At 48.1% G+C, this 17313-nt stretch overlaps 1 protein-coding gene and 1 long non-coding RNA gene across 2 annotated transcripts in view; one reads left to right on the top strand and one right to left on the bottom strand.

Moving 5' to 3' along the window:
- The window catches only part of LOC149974582 (uncharacterized), a 133965-nt gene that overhangs the window by 62388 nt on the left and 54264 nt on the right, over positions 1–17313 (top strand). The gene's annotated exons all lie outside the window — the stretch shown is intronic.
- wdr27 (WD repeat domain 27) overlaps positions 1–17313 on the bottom strand; it is a 152791-nt gene that overhangs the window by 91845 nt on the left and 43633 nt on the right. The window contains exons 19-21 of the mRNA XM_090212994.1: positions 16459–16556; positions 15075–15196; positions 2482–2579 (exon numbers count right to left, since the gene is read on the bottom strand). Of these exons, the coding sequence (XP_090069120.1) occupies positions 2482–2579; positions 15075–15196; positions 16459–16556 (318 nt within the window). The remainder of the gene's footprint in view (positions 1–2481; positions 2580–15074; positions 15197–16458; positions 16557–17313) is intronic.

The following is a 17313-nucleotide window of genomic DNA, read 5'->3' as shown; positions in this document are numbered from 1 at the left end:
TTAGTTCAGACCTGTGTTTAACAACTATACAGTACTTAGTTCAGACCTGTGTTTAACAACTATACAGCACTTAGTTCAGATCTGTGTTTAACAACTATACAGTACTTAGTTCAGATCTGTGTTTAACAACTATACAGTACTTAGTTCAGACCTGTGTTTAACAACTACACAGCCCTTAGTTCAGATCTGTGTTTAACAACTATACAGCACTTATCTCAGACCTGTGTTTAACAACTACACAGCACTTATCTCAGACCTGTGTTTAACAACTACACAGCACTTATCTCAGACCTGTGTTTAACAACTATACAGCCCTTAGTTCAGACCTGTGTTTAACAACTATACAGCACTTAGTTCAGACCTGTGTTTAACAACTACACAGCACTTAGTTCAGACCTGTGTTTAACAACTATACAGCACTTAGTTCAGATCTGGGTTTAACAACTACACAGCACTTAGTTCAGACCTGTGTTTAACAACTATACAGCCCTTAGTTCAGATCTGTGTTTAACAACTACACAGCACTTAGTTCAGACCTGTGTTTAACAACTATACAGCACTTAGTTCAGATCTGTGTTTAACAACTACACAGCCCTTAGTTCAGATCTGTGTTTAACAACTATACAGTACTTAGTTCAGACCTGTGTTTAACAACTACACAGCCCTTAGTTCAGATCTGTGTTTAACAACTATACAGCCCTTAGTTCAGACCTGTGTTTAACAACTATACAGCACTTAGTTCAGACCTGTGTTTAACAACTATACAGCACTTAGTTCAGACCTGTGTTTAACAACTATACAGCCCTTAGTTCAGACCTGTGTTTAACAACTACACAGCACTTATCTCAGACCTGTGTTTAACAACTATACAGCCCTTAGTTCAGACCTGTGTTTAACAACTATACAGCACTTAGTTCAGACCTGTGTTTAACAACTACACAGCACTTAGTTCAGACCTGTGTTTAACAACTATACAGCACTTAGTTCAGATCTGGGTTTAACAACTACACAGCACTTAGTTCAGACCTGTGTTTAACAACTATACAGCCCTTAGTTCAGATCTGTGTTTAACAACTACACAGCACTTAGTTCAGACCTGTGTTTAACAACTATACAGCCCTTTTCTCCAAATAGACTTACAGTACATATTGTCATTTTTTTTTGTATGTGATGCGTGCAGGAATTGAACCCACAATCTTGGCATTGAAAGTGCCACGCTGTTATCAATTTAGCCAAAAGCAAGCAATAAGCAACTTGTGCCTTTGCAACTATCCCCCAAAGCTTCTTCCACCACACTGAAACTGCATGAGATAGGAAAATGTTTTTTTTGTTTTGTTTTTTTTGCAAGAGCAGGGAGGAAAAAAGCTGCCAAATATCTCTCTCTCTCTCTCTTTCTCTGAAAGTGTGAAAAGTCTAACCAGCTCTCAGTGGAGGACATGTTTCAGGTTCCCTGTAGCAAGAGGAAATGGAAAGAAATAAAATGCTTTTAAACCACATGTGGAGTCAATTCCTGCTTTAGCTATCAAATATTTAAAAGTACTTATTTTATATAGCCCGCAGATTTTGAATGGTTCCGGATGGCAGTTGGTTTGAAGTTCTTGGTCTGTCAATGTGCAGTTAATCAGTAATCAAAGTCTCAAAAATGTGAAAAATCAAGTGTGTGTGAGTGAAAAGGATTAGTGATTCCAACTGCATGAGAAATAGGGCAATCATGGTGCGGAGTGCCAGAGTGAGACTCAGTTGTGGTTTAGAGTCAGTTGTGGTTTAGAGTCAGTTGTGGTTTAGAGTCAGTTGTGGTTTAGAGTCAGTTGTGGTTTAGAGTCAGTTGAGGATGAGAGTGGTAGAGAGTGAATGCTGCCAGAGTGAGACTCAGTTGTGGTTTAGAGTCAGTCGAGGGTGAGAGTGGTAGAGAGTGAATGCTGCCAGAGTGAGACTCAGTTGTGGTTTAGAGTCAGTTGAGGATGAGCGTGGTAGAGAGTGAATGCTGCCAGAGTGAGACTCAGTTGTGGTTTAGAGTCAGTTGAGGATGAGAGTGGTAGAGAGTGAATGCTGCCAGAGTGAGACTCAGTTGTGGTTTAGAGTCAGTTGAGGGTGAGAGTGGTAGAGAGTGAATGCTGCCAGAGTGAGACTCAGTTGTGGTTTAGAGTCAGTTGAGGATGAGAGTGGTAGAGAGTGAATGCTGCCAGAGTGAGACTCAGTTGTGGCTTAGAGTCAGTTGAGGATGAGAGTGGTAGAGAGTGAATGCTGCCAGAGTGAGACTCAGTTGTGGTTTAGAGTCAGTTGAGGATGAGTCAGTTGAGGATGAGAGTGGTAGAGAGTGAATGCTGCCAGAGTGAGACTCAGTTGTGGTTTAGAGTCAGTTGAGGATGAGAGTGGTAGAGAGTGAATGCTGCCACAGTGAGACTCAGTAGAGGAGGATAGGGTAACAGTGGTTATGAACAGAGTGCCGGAGTTAGAACCAGTAGAGTTTGACCAACCAACCTGAGTGTCCTCAGGTCCCACAGTTTAACTCCGTCGGTCACTGCGCTGGTCAGGAAGAGGTTGTAGGAGTCTGGAGTCTGGCTACTGAACATAGAGCCCTAGAGGATAAACAAATAAATAAGATATTAAGACTGGAATCCTTAATGGTGACACATCTGTTGAAGAACAACATTGTACGCACGATAGAAGAGCACAATATAGACTGCACTTCTTTATTTTTTAACATGCTGCATGACACTTCCCCTGCTCGGCAACAAAAACAGTGGTGATGGGGCAGCCAGTGCTTCTGTTTCCCCCTACTGCGGATTTCATCTTTAATGTTAAATTAAATGTGGTTCATATCAAATAATTCTATGTCAAGTTAAGAATAAAGAACACGTTTTAAACAGTGTGAAACACTAAATGTTTTGCTATGGTGTGTCCTTCTGAAAAAACAGTTCTAAAATACATTATTCATAATTCATATACATAAAACTGCACAGAATTATCGCTGGGTAATTTACCACCCCTGAATGTGAGAAAGTCAGAGAGGCAGAGTAGACATAACACCTGAATTGAGAGAGTCAGAGATAGACAGTATAGATAATCCCTGAATGTGAGAGTGTCAGAGAAAGACAGTAGAGATAATCCCTGAATGTGAGAGAGTCAGAGAGAGACAGAGCAGAGATAACCCCTGAATGTGAGAGAGTCAGAGAGAGACAGAGCAGAGATAATCCCTGAATGTGAGAGAGTCAGAGAAAGACAGCAGAGATAATCCCTGAATGTGTGAATGTGAGAGAGTCAGAGAGAGAGAGCAGAGATAACCCCTGAATGTGAGAGAGTCAGAGAGAGACAGAGCAGAGATAACCCCTGAATGTGAGAAGGTCAGAGAAAGACAGTAGAGATAATCCCTGAATGTGAGAGAGTCAGAGAAAGACAGTAGAGATAATCCCTGAATGTGAGAGTCAGAGAAAGACAGTAGAGATAATCCCTGAATGTGAGAGTGTCAGAGAGAGACAGTAGAGATAATCCCTGAATGTGAGAGTCAGAGAAAGACAGTAGAGATAATCCCTGAATGTGAGAGTCAGAGAAAGACAGTAGAGATAATCCCTGAATGTGAGAGTCAGAGAAAGACAGTAGAGATAATCCCTGAATGTGAGAGTCAGAGATAGACAGTAGAGATAATCCCTGAATGTGAGAGAGTCAGAGAAAGACAGTAGAGATAATCCCTGAATGTGAGAGAGTCAGAGAGAGACAGAGCAGAGATAACCCCTGAATGTTAAAGAATCAGAGAGAGAGAGAGAGAGTAGAGGTGACCCCAAGATGTTAAAGAGTCATAGAGAGACAGCAGAGAAAATCCTTGAATGTGAGAGTCCGAAAGAGTCAGTAGAGATAACCCCTGAATGTGAGAGAGTCCGAGAGACACAGTAGATAACCCCTGAATATGAGAGAGTCCGAGAGTGACAGTAGATAACCCCTGAATGTGAGAGAGTCCGAGAGAGACAGTAGATAACGCCTGAATGTGAGAGAGTCCGAGAGAGACAGTAGATAACCCCTGAATGTGAGAGAATCCGAGAGACAGTAGAGATAACCCCTGAATGTGAGAGAATCCGAGAGACACAGTAGATAACCCCTGAATGTGAGAGAATCCGAGAGACAGTAGAGATAATCCCTGAATGTGAGAAACCGAGAGAGACAGTAGATAACCCCTGAATGCGAGAGAGTCAGGGAGAGAAGGGAGAGATAACCCCTGAAAGTTAAAGAGTCAGAGAGAGAGAGAGTAGAGGTAACCCCTGAATGCTAAAGAGTCAGAGAGACAGCCAGCAGAGAAAATCCCTGAATGTGAGAGAGTCAGGGAGAGAGAGAGAGAGAGAGAGAGAGAGCAGAGGTAACCCCTGAATGTTCAAGAGTCAGAAAGAGAGAGAGAGACAGAGTAGAGTCAGAGAGAGACAAAGTAGAGTCAGAGGGATACAGAAGAGAGATAACCCCTGAATGTTAAAGAGTCAGAGAGAGAGAGAGAGAGAGTAGAGTCAGATGGAGACAGCGTAGAGGTAACCCTAAATGTTAAAGAGTCAGGGAGAGACAGAGTAGAGTCAGAGAGAGGCAAGAGTAAAATCAGAGAGAGAGAGTAGAAGTAACCCCTGAAGGTTAGAGGCAGAGAGACAGAGAAGAGTCAGAGAGAGAGAGAAGATGTAACCCCTGAACGTTAGAGTCAGAGAGAGACAGAGAGACAGAGTAGAGGTAACCCCTAAATGTTAAAGAGTTAGAGAGAGACAGAGTCAGAGAGAGACATAGTAGAGGTAACCCCTGAATGTAAAAGAGTCAGAGAGAGAGAGTAGAGGTAACCCCTGAATGTAAAAGAGTCAGAGAGAGAGAGTAGAGGTAACCCCTGAATGTAAAAGAGTCAGAGAGAGAGAGTAGAGGTAACCCCTGAATGTAAAAGAGTAAGAGAGAGAGAGTAGAGGTAACCCCTGAATGTAAAAGAGTCAGAGAGAGAGAGTAGAGGTAACCCCTGAATGTAAAAGAGTCAGAGAGAGAGTAGAGGTAACCCCTGCATGTAATGAGTCAGAGAGAGAGTAGAGGTAACCCCTGAATGTAAAAGAGTCAGAGAGAGAGTAGAGGTAACCCCTGAATGTAAAAGAGTCAGAGAGACAGAGTAGAGGTAACCCCTGAATGTAAAAGAGTCAGAGAGAGAGAGTAGAGGTAACCCCTGAATGTAAAAGAGTCAGAGAGACAGAGTAGAGGTAACCCCTGAATGTAAAAGAGTCAGAGTAGAGTCAGAGAGAGACAGAGTAGAGTCAGAGAGAGACAGAGTAGAGTCAGAGAGAGACAGAGTAGAGGTAACCCCTGAATGTAAAAGAGTCAGAGTAGAGTCAGAGAGAGACAGAGTAGAGTCAGAGAGAGACAGAGTAGAGTCAGAGAGAGACAGAGTAGAGTCAGATGGAGACAGAGTAGAGTCAGATGGAGACAGAGTAGAGTCAGATGGAGACAGAGTAGAGTCAGAGAGAGACATAGTAGAGTCAGAGAGAGACAGAGTAGAGTCAGAGAGAGAGAGTAGAGTCAGGTGGAGACAGAGTAGAGTCAGAGAGAGACAGAGTAGAGTCAGGTGGAGACAGAGTAGAGTCAGGTGGAGACAGAGTAGAGTCAGGTGGAGGCAGAGTAGAGTCAAGTGGAGGCAGAGTAGAGTCAGGTGGAGGCAGAGTAGAGTCAGGTGGAGGCAGAGTAGAGTCAGGTGGAGACAGAGTAGAGTCAGGTGGAGACAGTAGAGTCAGATGGAGACCGAGTAGAGTCAGATGGAGACCGAGTAGAGTCAGATGGAGACAGAGTAGAGTCAGATGGAGACAGAGTAGAGTCAGAGAGAGACAGAGTAGAGTCAGAGAGAGACAGTAGAGTCAGGTGGAGACAGAGTAGAGTCAGGTGGAGACAGAGTAGAGGTAACACCTGAATAGGGTGCTGAGAGCCTATAGCTGCATTACTATGCTGAATGCTGGAATGGAAACAAATGTGTCATTCTTTTCATCTTCCCCCACCACCACACAACCCATCAAGATGGGATAAGAGACTTGGTCTGTCCCCCAAATGGCACTCTATTCCGTATATAGTGCACTACTTTTGACCAGAGCTGATCAAGAGTAGTGTACTATATAAGGGATATGGTGTCATTTTGGACACAGCCTTGGACTGAGGCTGTTTCTTCACTCACTAAAACAAACAGACATTTTATCATCTTGCCCTTTAGGGATATTCATGGGGTCAATTTATGACTTTTACACCAGATTCTTTGATGATGCACATAATGAAGGAGAGGAGGTTTGTTTTGTTTAGGTTAGGTTTCCAGTAAGTGTGTGGGAAAGTGAGTCTGAGAGGGCATTTCAAGTTGTAGTTTCCGAGAAGTGCCTCGGCTCTGATGATTTCCAGGTGATCTTTGCAGAGAGAAAGGAAAAGATGGAAAGTTCAAGCAGGGCTGGAGAAGCTGTTCACAATGTCTGAGCCACATGTCCAGTTAATATAGAGAGATATGGTGCACACACACATCCCTCTACGTTGAACTCTTCAATACTTTTGGGGGGGTAAGCAACACATCTTATAAAACAGATTTATTTACATTGATTTACCTTTATTTAAAAAATGTTGCTTGGTGCAAGAACCCAAGCCATACCAGGGATAATGTCGGAGAAAGTGAGGGGAGGAAATTAGGTGAGGAGAGGGGGGATGTTATCTATGTTGTGTGTGTGTGTGTGTGTGTGTGTGTGTGTGTGTGTGTCAGCTTTTTGTTCACCCGCACTCGCCCGGAATTACCAATAACCCATCAACAACCGCCCGACAATGAGTGTAAATCTGAGGCCCTCACCTGGCCCTGTCTCGCTAATATAGAAAATAGTGGAAATTTTTTTTTTACAGGGGGTACAGGATTGTTTTTGCCTGATTTAGATTTATTTCTGCTTATAATTTCCAACATTTCGTTGCCTATTTGTTAGTCAACTGGTCTATAATTAGATACATGCAGCTTCTCTTCTGTCATTATGTTGCCCTAGAAGACTAAATTAACCCTTGCTCACCAGAATGTCATAAATCGACAGAAATAATTATTCAACTTGGTTCACATCGGTAAAGTTCTCTGTCATCTCTGCCTCTTTTGCTGAGCAAAGACATTTAGGAACCGGGAAGAAAATGCAATGACCAAAAAAAAACAGGAATGATTTTCTGTGCAAAATGTCCAAATGACAGTTTGACTGGTTGTAAGGAAATAGAAAGCTGTGAAAACGACCAAACATGTTTCTGATAAGATTTCAGTGCAGCTTGGGTGCATATTTTGTGGTTGAAATACTATCAGCTTTTATGATGCTGATAAAGACAGCACCTCTACAGACGGTCTCTAACTTTTTATTTGCATTTTCTCAAGATGCTGAAATAAATAAATCATATTTCTCCACTCCTGTTCCTGAGTAAAAATTTTGCCAACATTTGGTGTATCATTTTACTGCTTTGTGAGACGTTATAGACCGACAGTCAGTGTCCAGATTTCATTTCCCATGTAACCCATCTGAACAGTAGGCTACAGTTCCCTTGACGTGCTATAGGCCTATTTGAAGTCCCCGTCTTGTGACTGTGGAATTTGTACAGCCCCTCATACTCATCACAACCGGCACTGCTATCATCCTCTTTAACACTTGACCAAGTCTTTCCCAAACATGACTTTTCTGGACCTCCCTTCACTTTTATTTCAACTGTCCCATTTCACAGCTTTTCTCTTACTGAATTCAACTCTGACATTGTCCTTTTTAACTCCGTGGATCGGCGTTAACATTTTCTGCCTGTTCCCAAAAGTATTTGGTGATTGGAGTGTAGGCTATTTGGCCCACGTCCAGTTAGGCCCTGAAGCTTAGGCTCACACACTAATGCAATAAAGCATTAAAATAATGAAAGAAAAATTGTCAATGTAGCCTATAGATATAAATTGCACAAGAATGACACATTTATGGATTTTTTAAGGTATTGTTTTCTCTTTATTCAACCCAACCACCCGCCCTTCATCCATACAATATTTAATGCCACTAAACCCAACCCCTCAGATATAATGGCTGGGACTGTGCGTTATGAGTCAATCCGCGCATTACCAGTGTGTGTGTGTATTTGTGTGTTCTGGTGTGTGTGTGTGTGTGTGTGTGTGTGTGTGTGTGTGTGTGTGTGTGTGTGTGTGTGTGTGTGTGTGTGTGTGTGTGTGTGTGATTGTGTGTGTGTGTGTGTTTGTGCGTGTACGTTAGGTACACAGTCTTTCCAGGCATAGAAAGGCATGTCCGTCCCATGATGATCATTAACCCTCCGGCCCCTGTCCCTAAGACCCCAAGGCAGCGCCCAGGTGGCCCCATAGCCCTAAGGCACCCAGAAAGAGGGATGACCCCACATTGACGCAGCGACCGGCCCACAATGCACTGCACAAAATGGGGTGGCGTGACTGGGAAAATACAAGGTGAAAAGAGACTCAACACACTGTGTCTGCATCCCAAATGGCACCCTATTCCCTATATAGTGCACTACTTTACCCTGACTCTCACTCTACTGATTCGCCATCTAGCCCCAAAAGTAGTGAACTACATAGGGAATAGGCTGCAGCCTACATTCTATCCTATCCTTTGTTGCGTGAAAGAGAAGGGTGCCAGACGTCTTTGGGCCGAGGGAGACAGGTGGTGGGAGAGCAGGTGGTGGGAGAGAGCGGGTGGTGTGGAAGAGCAAGCGGTGGGAGAGAGCAGGTGGTGTGGGAGAGCAAGCGGTGGGAGCTAGCAGGTGGTGGGAGAGAGCAGGTGGTGTGGAAGAGCAAGCGGTGGGAGCTAGCAGGTGGTGTGGTAGGGCAAGCGGTGGGAGCTAGCAGGTGGTGTGGAAGAGCAAGCGGTGGGAGCTAGCAGGTGGTGTGGTAGAGCAAGCGGTGGGAGAGAGCAGGTGGTGTGGGAAAGCAAGCGGTGGGAGCTAGCAGGTGGTGTGGAAGAGCAAGCGGTGGGAGCTAGCAGGTGGTGTGGAAGAGCAAGCGGTGGGAGCTAGCAGGTGGTGTGGTAGAGCAAGCGGTGGGAGCTAGCAGGTGGTGTGGTAGAGCAAGCGGTGGGAGCTAGCAGGTGGTGTGGTAGAGCAAGCGGTGGGAGCTAGCAGGTGGTGTGGTAGAGCAAGCGGTGGGAGCTAGCAGGTCGTGTGGAAGAGCAAGCGGTGGGAAAGAGCAGGTGGTGTGGGAGAGCAAGCGGTGGGAGCTAGCAGGTGGTGTGGTAGAGCAAGCGGTGGGAGCTAGCAGGTCATGTGGAAGAGCAAGCGGTGGGAGCTAGCAGGTGGTGTGGAAGAGCAAGCGGTGGGAGAGAGCAGGTCGTGTGGAAGAGCAAGCGGTGGGAGCTAGCAGGTGGTGTGGAAGAGCAAGCGGTGGGAGAGAGCAGGTGGTGTGGAAGAGCAAGCGGTGGGAGCTAGCAGGTCGTGTGGAAGAGCAAGCGGTGGGAAAGAGCAGGTGGTGTGGGAGAGCAAGCGGTGGGAGCTAGCAGGTGGTGTGCAAGAGCAGGTGGTGGGGGAGAGCAGACGGTGCGAGAGAGCAGATGGTGCGAGAGAGCAGACGGTACGAGAGAGCAGGCGGTGGGAGAGAGCAGGCGGTGCGAGAGAACAGGCGGTGCGAGAGAAAAGGCGGTGCGAGAGAGCAGACGATGCGAGAGAGCAGACGGTGCGAGAGAGCAGACGGTGCGAGAGAGCAGACGTTGCGAGAGAACAGGCGGTGGGGGAGAGCAGGCGGTGTGGGAGAGCAAGTGGTGGGAGAGAGCAGCCGGTGCGAGAGAGCAGGTGGTGGGAGAGAGCATCCGGTGCGAGAGAGCAGGAGGTGCGAGAGAGCAGGCGGTGCGAGAGAACAGGTGGTGCGAGAGAGCAGGCGGTGGGAGAGAGCAGCCGGTGGGAGAGAGCAGGCGGTGCAAGAGAGCAGGCGGTGCGAGAAAGCAGGCGATGCGAGAGAGCAGGCGGTGGGGGAGAGTAGGCGGTGCGAGAGCAGGCGGTGCGAGAGAACAGGCGGTGCGAGAGAACAGGCGGTGCGAGAGCAGAGCAGGTGGTGTGGTAGAGCAAGCGGTGGGAGCTAGCAGGTGGTGTGGTAGAGCAAGCGGTGGGAGCTAGCAGGTCATGTGGTAGAGCAAGTGGCGGGAGCTAGCAGGTGGTGTGGGAGAGCAAGCGGTGGGAGCTAGCAGGTGGTGTGGTAGAGCAAGTGGTGGGAGCTAGCAGGTGGTGTGGAAGAGCAAGCGGTGGGAGAGAGCAGGTGGTGTGGGAGAGCAAGCGGTGGGAGCTAGTAGGTGGTGTGGAAGAGCAAGCGGTGGGAGCTAGCAGGTGGTGTGGGAGAGCAAGCGGTGGGAGCTAGCAGGTGGTGTGGTAGAGCAAGCGGTGGGAGCTAGCAGGTGGTGTGGTAGAGCAAGCGGTGGGAGCTAGCAGGTGGTGTGGTAGAGCAAGCGGTGGGAGCTAGCAGGTGGTGTGGGAGAGCAAACGGTGGGAGCTAGCAGGTGGTGTGGTAGAGCAAGCGGTGGGAGCTAGCAGGTGGTGTGGTAGAGCAAGCGGTGGGAGCTAGCAGGTGGTGGGAGAGAGCAGGTGGTGTGGAAGAGCAAGCGGTGGGAGCTAGCAGGTGGTGTGGTAGGGCAAGCGGTGGGAGCTAGCAGGTGGTGTGGTAGAGCAAGCGGTGGGAGAGAGCAGTTGGTGTGGGAGAGCAAGCGGTGGGAGCTAGCAGGTGGTGTGGAAGAGCAAGCGGTGGGAGCTAGCAGGTGGTGTGGTAGAGCAAGCGGTGGGAGCTAGCAGGTGGTGTGGGAGAGCAAACGGTGGGAGCTAGCAGGTGGTGTGGTAGAGCAAGCGGTGGGAGCTAGCAGGTGGTGTGGTAGGGCAAGCGGTGGGAGCTAGCAGGTGGTGTGGAAGAGCAAGCGGTGGGAGCTAGCAGGTGGTGTGGTAGAGCAAGCGGTGGGAGAGAGCAGGCGGTGTGGGAGAGCAAGCGGTGGGAGCTAGCAGGTGGTGTGGAAGAGCAAGCGGTGGGAGCTAGCAGGTGGTGTGGAAGAGCAAGCGGTGGGAGCTAGCAGGTGGTGTGGTAGAGCAAGCGGTGGGAGCTAGCAGGTGGTGTGGTAGAGCAAGCGGTGGGAGCTAGCAGGTCGTGTGGAAGAGCAAGCGGTGGGAAAGAGCAGGTGGTGTGGGAGAGCAAGCGGTGGGAGCTAGCAGGTGGTGTGCAAGAGCAGGTGGTGGGGGAGAGCAGACGGTGCGAGAGAGCAGACGGTGCGAGAGAGCAGACGGTACGAGAGAGCAGGCGGTGGGAGAGAGCAGGCAGTGCGAGAGAACAGGCGGTGCGAGAGAACAGGCGGTGCGAGAGAACAGGCGGTGCGAGAGAGCAGACGGTCCGAGAGAGCAGACGGTGCGAGAGAACAGGCGGTGGGGGAGAGCAGGCGGTGTGGGAGAGCAAGTGGTGGGAGAGAGCAGCCGGTGCGAGAGAGCAGGTGGTGGGAGAGAGCATCCGGTGCGAGAGAGCAGGAGGTGCGAGAGAGCAGGCGGTGCGAGAGAACAGGTGGTGCGAGAGAGCAGGCGGTGGGAGAGAGCAGGCGGTGGGAGAGAGCAGGCGGTGCGAGAGAGCAGGCGGTGCGAGAGAGCAGGCGATGCGAGAGAGCAGGCGGTGGGGGAGAGTAGGCGGTGCGAGAGAACAGGCGGTGGGAGAGCAGGCGGTGGGAGCTAGCAGGTGGTGTGGTAGAGCAAGCGGTGGGAGCTAGCAGGTGGTGTGGTAGAGCAAGCGGTGGGAGCTAGCAGGTCGTGTGGAAGAGCAAGCGGTGGGAGCTAGCAGGTGGTGTGGAAGAGCAAGCGGTGGGAGAGAGCAGGTCGTGTGGAAGAGCAAGCGGTGGGAGCTAGCAGGTGGTGTGGAAGAGCAAGTGGTGGGAGAGAGCAGGTGGTGTGGAAGAGCAAGCGGTGGGAGCTAGCAGGTCGTGTGGAAGAGCAAGCGGTGGGAGAGAGCAGGTGGTGTGGGAGAGTAGGCGGTGCGAGAGAGCAGGCGGTGCGAGAGAACAGGCGGTGGGAGAGCAGGCGGTGGGAGCTAGCAGGTGGTGTGGTAGAGCAAGCGGTGGGAGCTAGCAGGTGGTGTGGTAGAGCAAGCGGTGGGAGCTAGCAGGTCATGTGGAAGAGCAAGCGGTGGGAGCTAGCAGGTGGTGTGGAAGAGCAAGCGGTGGGAGAGAGCAGGTCGTGTGGAAGAGCAAGCGGTGGGAGCTAGCAGGTGGTGTGGAAGAGCAAGTGGTGGGAGAGAGCAGGTGGTGTGGAAGAGCAAGCGGTGGGAGCTAGCAGGTCGTGTGGAAGAGCAAGCGGTGGGAGAGAGCAGGTGGTGTGGGAGAGCAAGCGGTGGGAGCTAGCAGGTGGTGTGGAAGAGGAAGCGGTGGGAGAGAGCAGGTGGTGTGGGAGAGCAAGCGGTGGGAGTTAGCAGGTTGTGTGCGAGAGCAGGTGGTGTGGGAGAGCAGGTGGTGGGGGAGAGCAGGTGGTGGGGGAGAGCAGACGGTGCGAGAGAGCAGGCGGTGGGAGAGAGCAGGCGGTGCGAGAGAGCAGGCGGTGCGAGAGAACAGGTGGTGCGAGAGAGCAGACGGTGCGAGAGAACAGGCGGTGGGGGAGAGCAGGCGGTGTGGGAGAGCAGGTGGTGGGAGAGAGCAGGTGGTGGGAGAGAGCAGCCGGTGCGAGAGAGCAGCCGGTGCGAGAGAGCAGGCGGTGCGAGAGAACAGGTGGTGCGAGAGAGCAGGCGGTGTGGGAGAGCAGGCGGTGTGGGAGAGCAGGCAGTGGGAGAGAGCAGGCGGTGCGAGAGAGCAGGCGGTGCGAGAGAGCAGGCGGTGCTAGAGAACAGGCGGTGCTAGAGAACAGGCGGTGCGAGAGAGCAGACAGTGCGAGAGAACTGGCGGTGGGGGAGAGCAGGCGGTGTGGGAGAGCAGGCGGTGTGGGAGAGTAGGCGGTGCGAGAGAGCAGGTGATGCGAGAGAGCAGGCGGTGCGAGAGAACAGGCGGTGGGGGAGAGCAGGCGGTGTGGGAGAACAGGCGATGCGAGAGAACAGGCGATGCGAGAGAGCAGGCGGTGCGAGAGAGTAGGCGGTGCGAGAGAGCAGGCGGTACGAGGGAGAGCAGGCGGTGGGAGAGCAGGCGGTGGGAGAGTGGTTCCCAGCTGAAGAAGGGATCAGGATGGGTTAATGCAAGTTAAGCCAGGTCACTAGGTGCAGTTCACCCAGTTAATCCAGGCTACTGCCTCTGTGACTTTGTGTGTGTTCTCTGTTGATAATGCAGCGTGTGTGTGTGTGTGTGTATATGTGTGTGTGTGTGTGTGTGTGTGTGTGTGTGTGTGTGTGTGTGTGTGTGTCAAAGGCCTGTGTTGGGCGGGTCAGGTCAACACGAGAGCAGATCCGTGCCCCCTCTTCACAGTAAACATAGTCGGGTCAATGGGTCCAACCATACAGTCCCCCTGTTGTTCCAGTTCTAGCCAGTTCAACCCCATGATCATTGTCTGTCTGTCAATGTGTCGGTCTCTGTCTTTCTGTCTATCAATTTGTCTGTGCATTTGTCTGTCCTCCTATCTACTGTCTGTCTAATATTCCAGACATATCTCAGAGACATAAAACATGGCTACTTAGAGATATTGCTATTGTTACAAAACGGGCTTGTTTTCATATTAATAACTTGGTCTTGTATGAGACATAATATATAATATTTTAAATAGAAACAGCTCTGAAACATGTTGAATTAATTTGACAGTCATGTCAAAGACTGGAATGATATGCACACCCCTCCTATACACTTGCATGCATTTACGGCACACGGGATATTTCCATTTGTTTCCATGCACTGGTTGAGGCTGAGACCATTCTTGGGCTCTGGTCCAAATGGAAACCTATTCCCCATATAGTGCACTACTTTTAACCAAAGTGTGTGTGTGCATGTGTGTGTGTGTGTGTGTGTGTGAGCGAGAGTGTGGCTTTACTCCTAAAACAGATGAATTATACCGATGATGACTCGACGAGTCCTTCACTCTTGGAAACACGGACTACGTCTTAAACGGCATCCCATTCCCTTTATAGTGCACTACTTTTAACAAGGGCCTATAGGGTGCCATTTAGGATACATCCACTGTCTCATCACGGTCTTCTTCATTCACACCACAGCCTGACACTTTCATCCCCAGAAAGAGATCTGTTTCTTACACAACGTAGGCTAAGACCCTATCTTATATAATACAACACCCATGTCTGGTCTGCCAAGGAATACATCCTCTGACAGTCCAGTATGATGGAAGATGGGTGTTGCTGACGTACCACTGCATGCCCAAGGCCCAAGGCAAGCTAGCCCACTTTCATTATGTCCTCCAGAAACGTTCTGTGTCGTGGGAGGACTGTGAAAGAGTTAAAGACCGAGTCCCAAAAGGCACCCTATTTCTACACAGTTTGACCAAATCCCTATGAGCTTTAAGGTAAACTAATACTGCTCCTTAAATAATAATATAATACCCATGTCTGGTCTGCCAAGGACTACATCGTCTGACTGTAGTATGGGTGTTGCGGACGTACCAAGACAAGACGACTGTGCACTTTTCCACTCCAATCTGTCCTCCGGTAAACTTGCTTTTAGTGATGCACTACTTTTAGGATACACACTTGCAAAAAAATTGCTCGCCAAACGCACCAAATTCCAATCTACAGTAAAACATGGTGGCATATTACTAGGAAAGGGTTTGCTTTAATGGATTTTCAGTGACTTTATTGACCTATAAAGCTGTATCTTTCTAGGAACCCAGTGTGCTTTCCAGAGATGGAGGAGTGTGCCATCACAGCCCCACTGAGGGAAGGAAGTGACCTCAGACCATGATTCTTTCAGCTTTTATAGACTCAACCATTATGTGGTATTTTAATCACTAACTCCATCCCTCTCTGACCTTTCCTGAACGAAAAACCCTAGTGACATCACCTCAATCACTTCAACAGCCGACAATGTAATCTGAACTGTTCCACGTACTTCCTAGAAAAGTCTTAATTCAAATACATTTTACAACATATAGGGCTGGTTTGTTGAACCCAGATTACGCCTCCTCCTGGTAAATGTTTATGCTAGCCTATGTAGTGGTTCTCTTCTTACCTTGTTCTGTGTGATGTGATGGACAGCTCTGCTGTGGGCATCAGGGAGCTGTGAGGCCACTGTCCCTGTGTTCATGTCCAACACCTGGATGGAGCGGTCAGCACCACTCACCAGCACTATGTCTGACACATACAGCTGCTAAGGAAAGTCCATTACAGTACTCAATGGGCAGTTAAGTTTCACTTTGAAACTCACATTGATCATTCTTAAAGGGGCAATCAGGAGTAGAAACAATATCAAAGCATCCACCCTGCCTGTTTCGGTAAAAAGCTGAGGGATGGGGCTGGAACAATGTAACCACTCTCAAAGAGCTATGGATACCATCCATGACATCAAAATTACAGTTTTAACCATGTTTTGAAGTTATAAGGTAAAACAGTTTAACAAAGTCATTTATAAGCTAGATTTTTCAAGACTCAATGGGTACATATCATCAATTTATAAGTTTTTAAAAAATTATGTAGCAACTGCCGATTGCCCCTTTAAGTGAAACTCCAGTAAGTTATACCACTCAGCGAGAATAATTCATTTCAATATGTTTTACGAAACCATTCTGGTAACACAACCGTGTCATATCCACCACAGCCCCAGGTCCTGCTGCTCTAGCCTATTCTGCTCAGGAAGGGCTTCAAACCTCACGTGTAGCCTCCGGTCTGCCACAGTTGATCTTGGCACTAAATCAAAATGATGTCTGCATCCCAAATAGCAACATATTCCATATTTAGTGCACTACTTTTGATCAGGACCCAGAGGGAATAGGGCGCTGTAAAGAGAATAGGGTGTCATTTGGGACTCAATTACTTGAATGTTTCAGGAATGTCTCCATCCCGAATGTCTCCTTGTTAAAGAGTTTTACAATACATTTATTTTCTAATAAATCCTCTGAACCCTAAAGTCCATTTATAGCAATGTTTGGAGGACTGAGTGTCGTTTTTACTGAGGTATTAAGCTGCGTTGTGCTTGGCAACGGACAAAGTAGAAAGGAAAGTAGACATCAGATGATTCTGTAAGATTTTCCACTCTGTGTGTTACTGTGTTATTTGTGAGTTTGTTTAGAAATGGAGACTGAAGAGATTCCTTGCTGTCAGTCAGTGAATGATATGGGTTATTGTTGATCAGCACTAGTGATAAAGACTCTCTACAGATTATGATCCATAATCAAAGGCTTTGTAGAATTGTGTTAACAACTGTAGATAAATACTATCAAATAGTGTCACTAATATTAAGAAACTACCATGGTAAGTAGATATGAGGGTAGATTAATGCTTTTGGTAATGATGATCTAAGACATGAATTAACTGCTACCTCGGTTTGAGGAGAGAGTAGATAGCTGATCCTATATTTCTCAGATACAGTGATCACTGGATTGTGTGATGAAGGATACAGGAGTAGAAGTCGTTGATGACTGACACAGCAGTGATGTCTGTTCCTGACTTAGTCTCTAAACATCTTGTCAGTTTGATGGCACTCCTCTGCTGGTACCTGAACAAGAATAAAGATAGATTTGTGCTTGGAGTTAAATCGTGGAAATTAGATATATACTGTATAATATACTATACAAAGCTTCAAGTCTGGATACTTAGTAATTAAAGTCAGATGCGGGCCCATACTCAAAAAGTGTCTCAAAATCATTGAGCATTATGATCTAAAAAACAAAAATTATCCTGACTCAGTACTCCTACTCTGAGACTTTGAATGAATACGGGCCCTGGCCTAAAAATACTGCCCTACACCACCAATAACTGGTGTTGAACGGACAACTGCTAGCCATTATATGGTACTGCATTCAGCATGCTCAAAAGAGAGAGACTCAGTCTAGAATAAATGATCATGTAGGCAGCATGCTCTGCAGAGAGAGACTCAGTCTGGAATAAATGATCATGTAGGCAGCATGCTCTGCAGAGAGAGACTCAGTCTGGAATAAATTATAATGTAGGCAGCATGCTCTGCAGAGAGAGACTCAGTCTGGAATAAATGATCATGTAGGCAGCATGCTCTGTAGAGAGAGACTCAGTCTGGAATAAATTATAATGTAGGCAGCATGCTCTGTAGAGAGAGACTCAGTCTGGAATAAATTATAATGTAGGCAGCATGCTCTGTAGAGAGAGACTCAGTCTAGAATAAATGATCATGTAGGCAGCATGCTCTGCAGAGAGAGACTCAGTCTGGAATAAATTATCATGTAGGCAGCATGCTCTGTAGAGAGAGACTCAGTCTGGAGGAAATTATAATGTAGGCA

Source organism: Oncorhynchus mykiss, chromosome 20, assembly GCF_057628025.1.
Source record: "Oncorhynchus mykiss isolate SJ-2025 chromosome 20, ASM5762802v1, whole genome shotgun sequence".
In the NCBI taxonomy this organism is placed as follows: Eukaryota; Metazoa; Chordata; class Actinopteri; order Salmoniformes; family Salmonidae; genus Oncorhynchus; species Oncorhynchus mykiss.
The sequence above is the reverse complement of the archived record's forward strand: the minus strand, read 5'-3'. Positions and strand labels throughout refer to the sequence as shown.